At 39.0% G+C, this 18,888-nt stretch overlaps 1 protein-coding gene across 1 annotated transcript; it reads left to right on the top strand.

Annotated features, from left to right (window-relative positions):
- Nucleotides 1-499: 499 nt before the first annotated feature.
- LOC145392745 (uncharacterized) lies at nucleotides 500-5,876 on the top strand. Its single transcript, XM_080267041.1, has 3 exons — nucleotides 500-583; nucleotides 2,617-3,372; nucleotides 5,379-5,876. Exons 1-3 carry the CDS (start codon nucleotides 500-502, stop codon nucleotides 5,874-5,876), a joined length of 1,338 nt encoding a protein of 445 aa, XP_080123167.1.
- The last annotated feature ends 13,012 nt before the right edge of the window (nucleotides 5,877-18,888 follow it).

Raw genomic sequence — 18,888 nt, 5'->3', positions numbered from 1 at the left:
ATACTGGTGCCACTACATGAAAGCACCCCTCTCCAGCACCTACATTGTACAAATACTAGTTACTAGAATTTGAGGGAACTGGAAGTTATTAGTTTGAGTTATGCATTTAGGTCACATGATGAATTTTGTGGTACGGAGTAGTGTAATATACAAAAGAAAACTGTACGGTAATTGCATAATGTACCGGACTTGTACTTTCAAACTCGAGTTTGACATTTACTGTAGTAGTTAGCAGATAATTTATCACATAGTGTATGCATATTGTAGTATACTGGAATATTGTTTTGTATGGTACGGTATCGTTTATAAAGGCACCAACATGCTTGCATGTGTCAACCTTAGTTTCTCCATGATACTTGATCTCTGGCAGCCTCCTTATTCAGTCCTTTATCCCTGAGGTCATACTCTGTGACCTTGTCCTCAGTCCTTTTTGGTCTGTCTCTCACAACCCTACCCTTAACACAGTGTATAAAACAATATCCTTTGTGCAGGGTTGACAATGGGTGATGATGGATCTGTGTCAGTCAAGTGGGACCACCACCAGCCTGTCCTTCTTCAGGCCATCAAGGAGATATACACCAAGGCAAGATATGCATTTATTTTGGTGTTGTGTGAGATGATGAATGGAGTGTAACAAAGCTCAAAGTGTGTCAGCTAAACTTAGTAAATGCTCAGATAAGTAATTTTGCTCAGTATCACGTGGAACCAAGTTAAGAGTTGCCAGGATAATGGACCACATGAAAATACACGTACAGTTGTTGCTCAGTCATGGTCATGCTTGGCCGAGCAGACTTGTGGACCACAAGTAAACAACTGACCGCACGGGGTCATCCCATAGGTTCCCTACACCATTGGTGTTGTACCTATGCCCAAGTGTGGCATGTGTTATGCAGTTCTTCAGAATGTGGGTTATGTAGTGTTGGGCTATCCCACAGTCAGGGCATGTGTCATCTGTGATTCCACCCAGCCTACATCTAAGCTGTGGTAGTAACAGAAGGACTGGGTGATGTCCTGATCTAAGCCTAGTGAGGTGGACTTGATCAGCTCTGTATTTGATACCTCTGATGGGTACATTTCAAGAAAGAGGACTTGTAGTAAAATATAATGTTCTGATTTAGGTACTTTGTCCTGCACATGAAATGAGTATGTAGGTCTTTCTTCATTGCTACTGTTGGAGTTTCTGGAGTTTGGGATATTGTTGAAGAGGGTCTGTTAATGTTTGTGTGGTGATTGCTTTTTGTATCTAGTTGTATTGTGTGGCTGTGTCATACACTGTAATAATAAATAAAGAACAAAACTGAACATGCCATCTTGTGGGAGATAAGTTGGACTGCAGAGTATCAGCAACCCAGAAATGGAGTGAGAAGAAAAGGTGGACAGAGAATAGATAGAGATGTAATTCACAAATTTAATAGGTTTGGATGGGAGTGTCTGGAATGAATAGCCTGTCCCCAGATCCTACACTTCTTATGGGGCAGTGAAGGATTGGATGATGGAGTGGAGATTTAACAGCCAGTAAGTTATTGATGGAGAAGCCTTCATTGCATGTGTGCTTGTTTGAAGGCTGATGGTGAGTATTGTGTTACATATATACAACAGTAAAAAATAGACTAGACTTAGATAACCTGCTAATCAGAAATTTATAGCTTGCAGTTACTCTCCATTTTTTAATCAGTATATTGAATTTTGCCCATTTTTGTAGGAAAGGTACATGGAAGAACGATGAAAGAGAAATGTAAGACAGGTATCAGGATGTTTGGTGCATGATGAACAGGGAGGTTTATCTAGTGGCAGGGGAAGTATGGATCAAGTACGGTACATTATTTGCAATAATATGTGTATGGTGAAATCTTGTGAGGTGGAATCTAAGATATTATGACATTTAAACATCTCCAGAAAGTTAATGACAAGATGAACAAGGAGGAAGTATGAAAGGTTATCTATACAGTATGCTACTGTATATGGTATGGATGGAAAGTTACTGAATGCTCTAAGGAATTTTTATGATGATATCAAGGCATTAATCTGATGTCTTAATGAGTAGTTGAACTTCAGTGTTAATACATATGAGTCTATCTGTATTGAGATGATGTACCGGTAGATAGAGGTGTGGCCTTAGGCTCACCTGGACGGTAGCATGATGGACTGCAGGTTGAAACTGCACTTCTTTTGTTTTCCACCATCCTCTTTTAGGGGATAAGGAGGGAATTGAGGGACATTTGTTTGAGCTACCCAGTTGGGGTGAGGTAATATGCAGAAATCAAGGAAAGTATGAAAGTGGGAGTAGTGTCAACAACAAGCCATGTGAAATGGGGCCAGAAACTAGTTCACACATCATTCAAGTCACCGAAATCCTATCTCCACCTCACAGGCCTAACCATCTGCAATTTTTGTTTTCCCAGATGTGCATAAAAAAAGAGGTGATTTCAAGAATTTTCAAAGCTCCACTGATGAGTAATTAGATTTGTGGCTCATTGAATACCTTGTTGATTGTTTTATTTTAAAGCTTTCATTTTTCCTTTTATGGATCTTCCCACCCTATATTTAGTGGGCAGTAGGATTATGATATATACTGTAGTTATAGTACTTTGCATTAACTAAATATTACCTTTTCAGGAGATCTTTGCGGATGTGAGATTGGAGTGTGATGGCCATGAGCACTGGGTACACAAGTTCATTCTATCAGCATGCAGTGAGTACTTTCAAGATATTCTGATGGATGTGCCCCACCGTGGCTCCATAACAGTGTCCTCTTACGTGCAACACAAACAGCTTGTCTCACTTCTGGACTTTATGTACCTTGGTGAAGTTATTGTACCACAGGAGGAGCTCGCTGAACTGGTCAATGCAGCTGAAGTCCTCATGGTCCGTGGCTTTGCTGTTCCATGCGAAGAAGCTGATGAAGATGATGATAATGAAGAGGATGTACATGATAGGAACATATTCAACAAACATCAAGACAAGTTACCCACCCATGGTTCGGAAAGTTATGAAGGCAGTTTTTTGGAAGAAGGAGGCAGCAACTATCCATCGTATGACAACAAAATGAATTATAAGAGAAGAATAGGGGAGGATGAAGATGGTAACAAAAATTTTAAAGAAAGGAGGATGTTAGGCTCAGAACACATAGGAATACCAGCTGTGTCTATTAAGGAGGAACCTAATGACCCTGATTTTACTGAGAGACTCCAATACTCCAACAACCAAGTCAACAGATACGCACAGCCGATGCCAGTGCCAGGTAGTGATCTGTGTAGAAATAACCCTGCTGCAGGCATGGCTCCCAGACATGGAATGGATGTTAATGGTGGAAACTCAAATACTGACATCAGTAATTTGCTTAATGTTCTGATAGACAGTGGCCCAAATAACGTGAGTAAAGTTTCGTTAAGTAATGTGCATGAATTCTGAATTTTGCTTTTGTGTATGTTGGAGTCAGCCTTTAAAAAGAAAGTGATCAACTTTAAATGTATAATTACAGTAACTTCTCATTGCAGATATACTTTTTGCTCTTGTCCATGTTATTTTTAGAAGCTTATTGTGAACTGCATTAGGTATTATTTAAAAATATGCATTAGTGTGTAGGCTATATGGTGTGTGTCAGGGGTCAGTCTTGAGCCCCTTGTTGTTTATTAAGGTACAGTACTTGAAACCTTCTCAGGTTACATCAGAAATGGACTCCCATGGGATACGTTGTATGCTGATGATTTGTTGTTGGTTGCAGAGAAAGAAAGGGAGGTGGAGGAAAGATTTAGGAAGTGGAGAGATGGTATGGGCACAAGGGCTTAAGAGTAAATGCAGATAAAACAAAAGTGTTGGTATGTAGGGCTGGGGGTGATACTGTGAAAGAAGAGAGAGGGTGGCCATTTGCGATTTGTCATAAGGGCATGGGAAGTAATTCCATCTTGTGCAGTGTTTGTGATAAATGGGTGCATGAGAGGTGTAGTGGTATTAGAGGTTGACTGCAAGATAATGCTGATTTCATGTGTGCGGTGTGTTGGAGAGAGCATGTGGATATTGCCAGGCGTGAAAGGATTGAACTTGCTGGTGAGTCTCTTGAGTGTGTGAAAGAGTTTTGTTATTTGGGAGACGTGTTATGTGCTGGAGGTGGGCAGGAGCTAGCTTCATGGCTAGAGTGAAGAGTGGTTGGAAGAAGTTCAGGGAGCTGTTGCCTCTCCTGACATTGAGAGGGCTCTCCCTACGTGCTAAGGGGTCTTTGTATGCAGTATGTGTTAGGAGTGTAATGCTGTATGGTAGTGAGACTTGGGCAGTGAAGGAAGAGGACTTTCACAGGCTCAGACATACAGAAATGGCAATGATTAGGATGTGCAGTGCGTCCTTGAGTGCAAGGCCTGTGGGGGCTAGGTTTATGATGGAAGAGTTGACAAATAGGATTGGACTGGAGTGTATTGGTGAGGTAGATTGAGATAGATTGGGCAGGTGGAGAGGATGGGGGATGAAACTTTGGCACAGAAAGTGAGAAGTGTTAATGTTGGGGGTAGGGTAGTGAGAGGTAGACCAAAAAAGACATGGGATGAGGTCATTGAATGTGACCTCAGGGTTAAGGCATTAAATAGGGAAACTGACAGAGATCGAGTAACATGGAGAGCTGCCATTAGGTGACGAAGGCTGACATGCAAGCATGTTGGAGTCTTCAAAAATGAAAACAGACAAAAATGAATCATCAGTACGCTTAAAGCTGTTTTTCCTTGACCATAGGTATACAGGTGTACTCTGCTTGAACCTATTTAGGGTGTTTAAGAAGTTCCTATCAGTTTAATAGTTTTTATTGATTTTTGTTGTAGAACTGACAAAACTTAATGTCCAAGAATGTTTGATGGTGGTAACACTACAGATGAAAGGAAAAAAATGCAAAGAAATCAGAGTGAGGTGGAAGAATGTACAAGAGTGAACAATTTCCATATCAGTGGATGGAATGTAGGGGCAGCAGGACATGGGTGACTTGATATTCAGATGTGCAGGTACAGTATGTAGGTCTTGAAGATATTTGACTTTTATTTGATAGTCATACAGTTTGATAAAGTCTCATTCAAGGATAACTGAAGACATTTTTTAGATCTGGAGATTAAGTGACCCAGGGCCTGTTGTCCCCATGTCCCATCCACTGATGTGGAGATCATTCACTCTGGTATTGTTGTCCAAACTTCACTGATTTTTTTTTTTTTTTTTTTTTTTTTTTTTTTTTGCCTATCATGTGTTCTTGCACTGCAGCAAAAATCAGCAAATAGTTATTAATTCAGTGAAGCAGATATTGACTTGTAAACACCCTGTAATATAACAAATGTTTTGTAGACACTTTTTGTAAGTGTAACTGACAATGTGATTATTTTTATTAACTGTTTACATGCTTATTGCAGAAGAATGCACAAAATCCTAATTCACCTGGGAAAAAACTCGTTAGTGGCTCAAATCAGGGGACACCTCTAAATCCAGGCCAGATGGGTGGTGAGGGGGAGACTGTTGGTTTTGTGTGTCCCCAGTGCCGTAAGACGTTCCACTGGAGAAGCAACCTCACCAAGCACATGAGAACACACACTGGAGAAAAACCCTACAGCTGTACCACGTGCTCCTACAAGACCAGCTACAGTGAGGCGTTAAAGAGACACATGAGAATACACACAGGTGAGAAACCCTACAAGTGTGAAATGTGTGATTACAAAGGGAAAGATTATGGGTCGTTAAAATCGCATCTGAAAAAGCACGCGCCTCATCACTTAGTACCACAGATTTCCCCTCCTCAAGTTGCTGCTGCTCCACCTCCTCCTCCTCCACCCCAGCTTACACCACCTCAACTCCCACCACCACCCCCCCAACTTTCGTCTTCTCAAGTTGGAATCGAACAAAGGCTTTCTTAGATTGTTATATATATATATTTATGCATTGATATGTATATAGTATATTAAGTATTTATTTCCAAAGGCACAAAATATTTGCCAGATATTGCAGTAGCCCACAAATCTTATGATATATTTATTTATATTCTCTATGATTTCTTTTAGTATACTAGATATTGTACCGGTATTTAAGCTGATAAAAAAATGTGTATATTTTGTTGTTAAAAGAAATCACTCAAGCACCTCTTCCAGTGTATTGCATATTTATATTGAATTATGTTATATCCTACAAGTGATAGTGTAGGAATCAATATAACCAGCAGCATCATGAAAACTATAACTCCAAGGTGCTACATAGATGAATTTATAACTACTTTGAGGTATGCTGGTCAGTTTCCAGTTTATATCCATACAGTCCTTGAAGTGTATAGACTTGACAAATTATACTTGGAGATGAATTAGCAGAACATCAGTGACATTACACTTCATATCAATTAAAAAATAAAAATCGTACTTGACAGCTCCTACAGTACAAACTCAGTTTGTGTTCATGTTTTTAATATGTTCAGTGTTCTTAATGTTTGATGATACTTTAAGGTAGCTATAAAAAATGCTTATCACTGTGAAAAACTTTCTTTTGAAATATGATGAGTGGAAGAAAAAGGAAAATTTATTAGATTGTCCTAGTATGTTTTATATATATATACTATATATATATATATATATATATATATATATATATATATATATATACAGTATATATATATATATATATATATATATATATATATATATATATATATATATATATATATACAGTATGTCATCATCATCATCCAGTCCGACGTTGCCCCACAAGGAGCATAGGAGCTTTGGGCTAGGCAAGTTGGTCCTGACATTTAAGATGAGAGTGACCAGCCTCACTCATCCCTGAGTGGCATTACATGAGCAGTAAACCCCAACCATCCCATGGATACAAACCTACACAGGCTCAATCTAATTGGAGCGCCTTAATTACCCACTAAACCACTAGGTGCCATAATTTGGTTCTATGGTTACCACCCAGCATTGTAAATGATTTCCTGGTGTATAGAAAACTTTTTGGCATGTCATTCAGTGTAGAGTCACCCATAGGCAGAAGAAAGAGGAAAGAATGAAGGAAAGAAAGACAGAAGAGGGAGTGTAAAGTCAACCATAGGTAGAAGGAAGAGGAAAGAATGAAGGCCCTTGGGACTAGCTTCTGACCATCCTCCTTTGTTGAGCTGCCATTCCTGTAACTTTCTCTCTGTTGGACACCACCTCTCCTCCTCTAAACCTCACCTTTTCGTAACGGAGACTCAACTGTCTGAGGCAACTGATAGCTAACCCCTTTCTGTTTCCTCCTCCTTTCCCTATAATCATTCCAGAGCCAAAGGTAGCTGTTGTGTTTATGTATGCAGCAACATATCTTGCTCATATGTTCCTGAACTTGAGTCTTCTAAGTTCTCTACACTCTGGCTTTGGCTTTCCTGTCATTCACTGACTAGATATATCTGTGCTGTTTATTTATCCGTAATTCTACTGACTTAGGACAAATTCATTGACTGTCTTATTTCTGAGATGGAACACGTCCTGTAAGTTTCACATTTTTTAAAATCTCCATACTATGAGATTTCAGTGTTCAACAAGAGAAAAGACATGACCATGCAAAAGTTATAGCCATTCATAGGAAATGCTGCTTGCAGGTGCTACTTTCCATCGTTGTGATTATTTCCAGGCCCTGTATTGGTGTGGTAACAATAGGGCGACCTGAACGATGACCACCCCTTTTTTGTGCCTTCCTCCAAAAATTGCCTAATCCACCATTCTGTGGTTCTGCTTACACCAAATGTTTGCACTGTCTGTTCAGGATTCTTTCCTCATAAATAAAGGTATATCATGTCTTCTGTCATCTTCCCAGTATTGTAGTTGGATGCATGTTGTTTGCCCTCTCCATACTAAGGTATATACTAGGTCTGCCTGATGTTTTGTGGGTACGTAAGATGTAATGGCCAGGCAGTCATCACTGACCGAATGTGGTTAACATTTCTTCTCTCGGACACAGCAGTTCTTGCAAATGGATGTTGAGGCTTCAGAATTTCCTGGATTCATTTATATCATCATCCCATCAGCAGCAGATATAAAGCTTGAGGAAAGTCAGGCTAGCCAACCATAGATATGTAGCTGTGGTATAGCTCTCATAACGTTTCACATGTTACACTTAATCTTCAGACAAAACCTTGACATGGCTTTTGTCTTTGATTGTTCACTCACTTGTCATCACTGTGGACAAAGATGACTTCTGGTGGCTCTGGTGTTATGTCTGGTGTGGAAAGATTCCTCCTTTTTTGCTTTTTCAGAAGAAGAGGTGCTGGGAGATTCCTTATTAGAAGTCATTCATTACATTTACCTAAACCTACCAGAAGTAGCACCAGAATCACCCAACTCATCACATTCCCACCAGAAGATCTCCAGTCTTTCCCTAATGGGTGGGAGAAACCGCGGCAAACCTTGGCGACTGTGTTGTGGGTCACCCCTTGGGTGGGGAGTGGTTCAGAAGGGTCGCATAATGCTCCCCATTTTCGACCATTGTGTGATATCCTTGAAAAACAGTTTGGTGGGCTCAGAGGCATTCGGAAGGACCATGTCATGTGTCCCATTTATCGACCATTGTTTGCTATAGTTGATGAAAATTCAGTGGGCTGTGATGCATTCAGTAAATCCAAAATCCATTATATCGAGGTTCTGTATAACGAGGGTCTACTGTATGTATATATATATATATATATATATATATATATATATATACTGTATCTATCTATCTATTTATATCTGTCTGTCTCTCTCTATATCTATACCTGTCTATCTATCTATCTATCTATCTATATATATATATTTATTTATTCACACATTACATTCCTCATGCATTTTTATTTTTTTTAAATACCATAGCGTACTAATGATTCTTTTTGTGTACTATACTTGCATATACAATTAGTCCTTGTTTAGTTCCACTTACAATTGTTTTGTTATTAATTTGCTGATAAGTCAGCACCTTTTTGCACTTAAAGTAAATTTATTGTATAGTTGACTGAAGTCAGAGGTGATTTTTTAGTTTTTTGTTTTTAAACCCTCATTCATGATTCACAAGCATGTCTCACCTAAAATTGTTTCACTTAAAGTGGTATACTCGTATGTCATTACAGATCTTTAGTCTGTATTTTTGTTGGTTAAGGAAGCTCCCTAGCACCTCTTCCTTAATTTATTTCTGTGTCCAGCACATTAATATACTTTTGTATGTTATTGTTTTTTTGTAAAAAGATATGGTATAAATAACGTACAAGGTAATAAAAAGCTGTGATACATGTATTACAAAATACTGTAAGTAGCTAAGGAAGAGGTACCATACTAGAAACCTCCTTAACTGACAAGAATGCCATCTCTAGATTTAAGTGAGGACTGTCTGTGTTTGATTGCAAGAGGTAGTGCATTTGTTAAGCATAGGATATAATACAGATGTTTCCTGTCAGTGCAAAACAGATTGCAGGACTTTAACTTCTGCTTGATAATGTCTTATTTTATTCCAGCGGATAAGAGTGTTTCCCATCGGTGGCTTTCAACTCGCATGGTTTTGTACTTTTTCTTATTTTATTCCAGCTGATAAAATTGTTTCCTACTAGTAGCTTTAACTTTTGCATGGTCATGTCTTTTATTGTGTTCTAGTTGAAAGTGTTTCCTGTCAGTGCAAAACAAGCTGTAAGGCTTTAACTGTCATATGGTCATGTCTTGATCCCTATGCTGTTCCAGTTAATGCAGATGTTTTCTATCACTGTAAAACAGTGCAAAGCTTTAACCCTCACATGGTCATATCTTTTCTTATTTTATTACAGCTTGTATTAGTATTCCCTATCAGTGTAAAGCAGAGTGCAAGGCTTTAACTTGCTTATTGCCATTTCTTTTCTATTCCAGTTAAAATGCCAGATAACTTTATTCGCCTGAAAGTGAGTTATGTGAGCCAAAGAGTGTTGGTACTGGTACTATTAACCCCCCCCCCCCCCGTGTCATGTCTTCTAATGCAATTTATTCCACCTGACACCAGAGGATTTTATTGAGCAGAGTGAGTCACAGGAGTCTGCCAGTGTTAACCCGTGGATTGCGCAATTACCTTTTTTTTTTATCCCATCCTGTGGTGTGAAAAAAAAAAAAAAAAAAAAAAAAAAAAAAATTTTTTATTATAAATTTGAAGATAAACATCCAGGGCATCATCTGCTAGAAAAAAAAAAAAAAGCTTTCTCTTCGTCTTTGCGTAGCGCCATATGTAAGTTTGTGTAGGGGAGTAGTGATTTTTTTTTTTTTTTTTTATAAACTTGAAGATAAACATCCAGGACATCATCTGGTAAAAAAAAAAAAAAAAAAAAAAAAAAGTCACTGTCTTTGCATAGTGCCATGCATAAGTTTGCATAGGGGTGGAGTAGTTAGTGGTGATACACAGCCAGGGGAAGGTTAACAGCCTGAGCTGTGGCTTGCAATTCGCGGGTTAAACAGGTGTTGTGTGCGGGTTAAACAGTGTGTGTGTGTGTGTGTCTGTGTGTGTGTGTGCATGCACACACACACACACACACACACACACATTTTCTGTTATCAAGAAACCAATTTTAGTCTCTGTATATGAAAGAGGTCATGTTGAAGTATAGGTACTGGTATGTCAAGTTAGTGTCAGTGTTTGTCTTAGCTTAGGCATAATGAAGTTAAGTTCCTTGGTTTTTATCTGGTGTAGAAAATACAAATTTTATTTTCATCACAAAATTTTGTAGCATGATGAGATGGATGGGCATATGTTAAAATATGGATATGCCAATTTTTAGATCAGAATGTAGCATGCTACATTATATTATAGTTATGGTGAATGTTTCAAGATTTGAATTTTAGAGGTAATTTTGTACAGAAATACAAAATGAGTAAGGATTTTTTTTTTTTTTAAACGCCCTGTCCCCCCTTTTACCAATAAGGGCTAAGGCATTGCCCCTGCATAGAGGACTTACCGGGTAGGTTTTGGAGTGTGTAGCACTTTATGACTGGATGCCCTTCGTGATGTCTACCAATGGCTCTTGGATGGACTCGAACCTCCGACCCTTCAGTCAGAGGCCTCTAACCCACTGAGTCACGGCTAAAAAAAAAAAAATAAAAAATAAATCCGTATGCCATCACGTGATCCATTTCAGATCATTAGTCATGTATTTGCACGAGAACAAAGCACAGAAAACTAAAATTTTTAGTCCAACTCAAATGATGTACAGGTATGTCACAATTGCCTACTGGGCTTCACATCTTGTAAGATGGAATTCTTGGATTCAGATGCATGTTACAGTCCTTGGGTTAAAGGAATTTCTGGTGGTTCAAAAGGGTGTTAATTCTAATGTGACAGATATTATTGTCCAGTGGTAACTCTCATTCCCCCATTACCCCCCCTAAAGGTGTAGAGGCCTGAGACTAGGCTACTTATTCCATTATAGTTAGATGACCAACCTACTTTCCTTGTCATTACAGTCGACCATCTCCATATGTTGTTCCTGCTCATACTTTTTCCTCTTACATTGTCAACTTGAATGTGATGCATTCACCCTGTACATGGTGCTGGCACTGTGCACAGCCTCCCAGTATTCTACAGTTCTGTGTGACCTCCCCATCTCCTTGTACACATGTAGCTGCATGGACTGACCTGGCTGTGTTTCTGTTTAAGAAATCTTGTCACCACAGTGGGTGTGTGTGTGTTCACCCGTATGTGTAATCATGAAGGCTGTTGCAGCTCTCTTTTGTGGAAGACATAACCCTTAGTCTTTGGTGACAGTGAAGGTTATGTTGTGGTGTTTAGACAGCTGTGAGAATGCTGTTGATGCTTAACAACCAACGGCACTTTTGGTAAGGAACTATCGTGAACAGATATATCTAGCATCCAGGGAATTGTTGAGGTGAGAAAGGTAATGAATAACCATGCTGATTAAGACCATGAAAATTTTGATGATGATGATGATGTTTACCCTGTGTGAGTATAGCTTACCTGTTGATATGAACATTCTGTGTAGCAAGGCCAAGGAAATCTATGCCAAAGTGTGTAGTATCATGTGAGTGGAGAATCCACAGTCATTAAATGCAATCAAGAGTGGTTCCCATGTTTTTTGTGCTGGAACTGTTTGCATTCTGGCTGCCTGCTTGGGAAGGTGTCTAGTGCTGACAGCTACCAGCCATAAAGGGAAGTAGGCTGGAAATCTATCCTTATGTCCAGTACTGGGCTACAGTTACCTAGCTATAGCTAGGGACTTTTTTCCAGACTGAGGATACATGCTAAGTAAGGCTTCAGAAAAGCTACATTAGTAATGTTATTTTGCTCCCCCAACTTGCATGAACCAATTACTATATTGCAAATGAGCATCTTCAAAGGGTTTATTTTTCTTTTTAAGGTTTACAGTGTCTGGTCATGAGTGTGTCAGCATTTAATTAATTCATATATGCTGTACCTGTACACAGTTCAAGATAATTCATATATACTGTACGTGTACACAGTTCAAGATGGAGGTTAATGCTTGCAGGTGCCACGTTACACACTTTATATGCAGTAGTTCTATGTGATCATTATTATTGTTTTAACTCAAATGATGTACCAGGTATGCATGTTTTTCTCGGTTACTGTGAGTCATAATAGACTTTAAGTAACTCTCTTGTCTGTTGTCCCATTTTACACATTCACAGCAAAATATAGGCAAGCTTTTGTCAAAAAAAAAATAAATAAATAAAAATAAATAAATGAACAATAATAATGAAAGAAAAATTTGGAAAACAGGAAAGTTTTAGTGGATGAAGTGAGTCAATTTCAGATATAGAGACTGGGAACACATTAAATAGCTTGTTTCATTTTTGGAAAAGGTCATAAGTAAAAAACAACCCACTACTTCCCGCAGCTGAACAAAATTGCCTGGTGGGAGTCCGAATGAATGAGTGTCCTCTACCTTCTTTAGGGATTAAGACAGAGAACACTATGGTAGTTGTGCTTGGATGGGGATTAGGTAAAAACAAAAATGACAGTAAATACTGTACTGTACAAGGAAATTGAGCATAGTATGATGACATTCAGGTTTGAGACAGTTCAGGTTTGGGAGTCATTAAACTGAAATATTATTTAACTTCCCACAAAATTGCACACATGCATTTACTAATACTGTACCCAGTACTGTATGTTATGGTTGTTAGTTTTGATCTTCTCAGCCCCCTCTTTTTTTTTTTTTTTTTTTCTTTTTTTTTAAATATCAAATCCCACATACTTGTGTGACTCATGAGAATTTTTGAATTGGTAAAGCAAGTGAAAAACTGTCAACTTTCGGTAGTTTTGACATTTGCATGTAGAACACCGCTGACACGCTGGATAGTGAACAGGGAATGTGCATAGGGTTATTTCTAGAGCACTGAGTGTTTTCTAGAGCATAGAATGCTTATACAGAATATCTGAGAGGGACATTGTTGTAATTATATACTGGAGTATTCACAGAGTGCTTATAGAGAGTGTTTGAGTTTGATTCTTGTACCAGATTTCATGTGAATATTTAGTTCTGACTTTATACAGTTGTTAAGCATTGTCTAACATTTATCAGTACCAAGTTATTGTTTCCGTTAAACCATGAGCTAACATACTGTACTTTTTTCCTTCGTATCCTCGTAGGATATAAAAATATACTAGTACAGTACTGCAATTTATTGATTTTGAATGTCATAGTATCATCACCTTTTTTATATAAATGTGGGCTGTTGTATTTATAAATTAGATGATAGCACATGCAATAGTTAAAGCATAATTAATATTATACTCAAATTATAGGCTCTATGTTATGGATTTCTAGTTAGGGATTATAATGGTAGATCTGATAGTTAAAGTTAAAGGTGTATGACTACTTCTGTGTTGTACTTGTCTCTGGTAATTAAAACCTGAAAATTTAAGGGTAATATTATTATTATATTCATCATGATCATCATTCAGACCTTTTTGTTGTTGTTTTTGTGCTACCCCAGCCTGCCCGATTGAGCAGACCCTTCAACTGCAGGCAAGCAACTATCCCTGCAGGGCCATCCTGTGCAGTGAACCAATGTTCCTATGTGGTTAACAGCGCCCTCCCTCATTGAGGTGTGGGTAAAGTGTGGAAATTTGGTTCCTGGGTGGATACAGCATTTGCATCCCCAACCAGTTAGCAGGTGCACACATAGCCGTTGTGGTTCCTAACCAGCACTGTAAATGGTTTCCTGAGTACAGGATACCATTTGGCTTGTCACTCAGTGTAGAGCCACCTGAAGTGAATTAAAGAATAATAAAGTGACAGGAAGGAAGAGAGGACAGACAGAAAAAGAAAGATAGACATAAAGGAAGAAGTAGGCAGTACTACATCTAGGAAGTGATTTTATGCCACAGGGTGGAGTGAGGTAGAGCTGTAATGGGGAGTATACATGGTCATATGGTGTATGCTCAGTTTTCTTTCTCAGGCATGCCATATGACCATGAAGTAATACAGTATCAGGGTATAAGCATATATACAGTATAAAGTGTTTTCCTTGTTCTATACCAGGGGGGAAAACTCCCCCTGGGGGAAATTTGGAAGGACTGGGGGGGGTGGGAGGTAAATAAATGGATAAGGCCAAATAATCAAAATTACTTTTTTGATGACCTGTTGGTTAAAGATTTGATATATTTTATAGTCAAATGCATTCTGGCATTGGGTTTTTTAACAGTGAGGTCAGAATTTTGATCTTCAAACATTTACCATGGTTTATAAAAATACAACTTTCCAAAATATTCCTGAAACTTTGAAAAATCACCAATATACTACTAGATTTCTTAATATTACATGTAAAAAAACTATTGCTAAATGAAGGTGAATTAAGAGAATTTCAAATTATTTAAAATACTGAAGTCCGAAGGGGGGATTCCCCCTTTTTAGTTTGGGGGGGGGGAGAGGGAATCATAAGATTTTCTGGCAAAAGTGGGAATGACCTGGAAAGGCTTGGGAACCTGTTCTACACAATGCACTTCATTGTACAAAGTAGAATGTTTTCAAATGTTCTAAACTGCTATCCATCTGGCAGCACAGAACACAATTTTTCCTTTCTAAATTGCAGTGTTGTAACATTATATTCTAGACAGGTTCTGGATGCATTCACATATGCTGCATGACCTGCAGGGAGTCATTCAGTAGTGCCATACCAGCATACACCACAAAGCTTGTGTACAGACAAAAGCAACGCATTCCTCACTCCACACACTCAGTCTAGAACAAGGTTAAACATAACTATAAATACAGTACTACACAATATGAGTCACACTGTGCAAAATAAATAACCCTGGTCAGACTAGCCCCATCTCATTTAGTGATCAACATGGGAGAGTATGATAGGATATTACATATGACCAAGAAATATTTTATCATTACAGCACTGGTGTAAGGTAGGGTCCAGAAAGCCAGAAAGAATGACAAAATGAAACACAAACCAGTCTGTCCAGCTGAATGGGTCACATACATCATTTAAGACACTGGAATCCTGTACCTGACAGGTCAAAAACTTATTCTGCAAGTAACTTCACACTTACCTGTCCAGCACTGGGCTTAGAATTATGATATTTACTTAATTTTACTCTGGTTAACACCTGATGTTTTTATGCACCACTGGGCAACCTCCCAGGGTCTAATCTTAAGAAAATAGTGTACCTCAGTTTCATAATATAGTAATTGTTCCTTTAATGTTACATAGATGGGTAAATTGTGTCAAATTCCTTATAAAGCAGACATCTATCTATTTATAGCCAGATGCTATATTCCAGTAAGGTATGGCTGTTTGAGTTAGTTGTTTATGGGAAGGGGCACTAACCCTCCACCAACCCACTTGCTGACACATGGGAACATGTATGGGTTGGTTATATGGTTACCACCCGGCACAGTAAATTGTTTCCTGGCACACGGGAAACCATTAGGTTCATCACTCAAAGTAAAGCCACCTGAAAAGGAAATAAGAGCAATAAAAAGTGACAGGAAAGATGGGAGAAATAAGACAAAAGGAGGGCAGACAGAAAAAAAATAAAGCAGATATAATTTCCTTATGCACCTTGAGAACTTGAACTATCATACCTGGAATGGTTCTCTGGTCAGGTGGCAGTTTGCACTGGGGCAATGGCAAGACAGTGGGGCTGCGACTACATTGTGATATTAATGGCAGACTGACTAGTGTCAGTGAAATGGAAGGTGAATGGACTTAATGTTAAATGGAAGTATTTCATATTACAGTAATAATCTTACTATTAGCGTGATTGAAACTTTTTTTTTTTTTTACCTCATCTGCCGGATAACATGTATCCACGTCACAATTGGGCTCCTACGGGGCAGCCAAGTAGCGGCTACACATGCAACTGTCTTCCCGCCTCTGTTTGAACCGGCCGCCATTTCATCTTGCCACCAAAGAGTAGGGAGGGAGTCCCTCTATACCACACAGGCAAGAGTCAGTCTGTCCCATGCTTTTGCCAGGTGTACAATGCTTTCTTCAGGTTCCTCTTTGTCTGATTCTGTCCTCATCACCTGTGGCCAATTGCATCATCCACCCCTGCCAAGTCTCTTTCCAAGGATACAAGAAAAGGGCTCAGTGATAGTGCCATAAGGCATACCTTGGGTGCAACAGTGTCTAGATTATCTGGCAGTGGAGTAAATTATCACGCTGAGAGCAAAGCAATAATTGGCGCTGCGGGCAGATGCACAAACACGTCCTGCTCTCATGGCAAAAATCAGTTCTCTTCCTCATGTCATTACTCATCAATGCAACAGCTTAGAGACCCGGGGATACTTTTATTTGGAAGACGAAGAGTTGACGAGTAAAATGGTAATTACTTTGTTTTCCTAAGTGCTAAAGTTTCTGAGATATTAAGGTTTGAAAGCAAGCAATTTTCTGCAGTTACTGAATAACTGCCTGTGGCGAAGTGATGACTTCGTTAAACATTACCTGGTGTTTGGGGACTAAGATAAAAGAACCAAAGGCTAGAAACCTGCAAGTTGTTCTTTCCATTATAAAATAATACATATGTACAGCCAAATCCAAGCAGACTGAGGAAGACAGTCCCAGAACTGACCTGTTGCATACATGAAGGACAGATTATTAGTTAACTTTTGCATTGGAAAACTGAACAGAAAAGGGGAGTGTGTGCACCTCCAGATGGGTACTATGAGCCTGCCTTACTGGAGGATGGATGCAGGTAGACAGTTCAGAAGAGCAATGACCACTGAAACAGCAATAGCAAAGAGAAAGATGCAAGTAAAGAGAGAATGACTGAAGTGATACAGTACGAGGGGGGAAGTTTGAGACGAAAGGCCTTTTACTCTGTCCTGTTTAGAGGTGCTGTATGTGGAAGCCCTTTCACACATCAGAGTTACATAAATATTTACAAGTTGACCATTCTGGGTTCTGGACATGAATCCTTTGTGATTCTGGTGTGATTCAGCTGATCCTGATACTGAATTTTTGTCACAAATAAATAACTATCACAATACAGCACTATCTTCCCTGAAGACATTAATAAACCAAATAAGGGAAATTAGTGAAATACTAGCCAGTTTTGGCATAAACCTTCCCACACCAATATTTAAACTAACATAGGCCTATACCATTCAATACTACCCACAACTATATCTTGGGAATACCATTTTGGGGCAGCAACATCTGGCGCAATGTCTGCGGACTGGCATTGTAACTGTGCTCCATTATGGGCAACTTCTAAAGAAATACCCAGAGTTATACTCCGCACAGAGGTAAATAAGACCCATGTACAAAGTCAACAACAGTGCAGGGGTGAAAGGTGCAAAGAGTTGGCTTAGCACATCCAGCTTCTTGGAAGCTGATTTTGCAGGACAGGTAATGTTATCTTTCCATGACAGGTCCTGATACATGAAACTCAAAGGCTATTGGGAGATGATAAGGACCGAACTGTATAATGCTGAATATACATTATACAATATACAGATTTTGGAGGATAGGAAGATGTAGGACTTAAGTATCTGATGCATTAAACACAACTGGGTTTCTTTTACCTTAGAAATAACAGCTGAAATCAGGAACTGGGTGTGCTATTGCCTCATCTTAACATGTGGAGGTAACTGGTGGATGGATGCTGTAAGTAGCTGGTGGGAATGAGAAGGGTAGGGTCATTGCTGAATGTGTGGATAAGGTTAGATGTGCAGCTCTGATCACTGATGAAAATTAAGTGAGAGTTGGTGAAAGGACAGGACCCTGGGGAACACCACTATTGATAGCTCTCGTTATTGCACAATTTCATTATCATGCACTAAGCACAGTACCAACTATGTGTGATAACCATGGATCACCGTATAAGTAAAACAGTCACTTTCACTATCTCAAACTTAAACTTAAACTAAACACCTCTAGGTGACAGAAGCATCATTAACAATCACTGCTCAACAGCATTCATCATTTATCAACAAATCAACTCCCTCTATACTCCTCTGAGTGCTCATACCAGAAGTTACACATATTCTGTACTGGTATGGCACACCTTCCTATTTACCCACTTCGTACCCTTGCATCTTTCTCTTGCAAAATGTATTCACCTCATTTCTACCTTCCTTCAACACCCCCTACACATTTGTTACATGCCCTGGGCTGGTACAGGATCAAGAGATTAGGCTTTTGTTACCCTTTTTCGGGTAGATGTTTATGGCAGTGGGATTTATGGACCATGCCACTCATTCCCTTTTTGCAGCCTCCTACAACACACTGAAAATACCCATCCCTGTCCAGAAGATCCTTCTACCCCTGAGGTAGAAGAAATTATCTAGTGAATGTTGAAAGCTTCAGAAACCCAAACTATAAAAGTCTAGAACGGACCTTCAGATTATGACAAAGTGCACAGTAAATGACAGTAAAAATATTTTTATTAAACTCTGAATACCACTTCAGCATCAAATCATTATCACATATTTAA

The sequence above is a fragment of the Coenobita brevimanus genome, chromosome 23, assembly GCF_032717465.1.
Source record: "Coenobita brevimanus isolate Jiangsu-jjx chromosome 23, ASM3271746v2, whole genome shotgun sequence".
In the NCBI taxonomy this organism is placed as follows: Eukaryota; Metazoa; Arthropoda; class Malacostraca; order Decapoda; family Coenobitidae; genus Coenobita; species Coenobita brevimanus.
This window is presented reverse-complemented; position numbering and strand designations above follow the sequence as displayed.

Coding starts and splice junctions, on each gene's coding strand:
- LOC145392745 (XM_080267041.1), top strand. CDS start 500: ATGGGTGATGATGGATCTGTGTCAGTCAAGTGGGACCACCACCAGCCT. Junction 584..2,616: donor TCAAGGAGATATACACCAAG/GCAAGATATGCA, acceptor TTACCTTTTCAG/GAGATCTTTGCGGATGTGAG. Junction 3,373..5,378: donor TAGACAGTGGCCCAAATAAC/GTGAGTAAAGTT, acceptor TGCTTATTGCAG/AAGAATGCACAAAATCCTAA.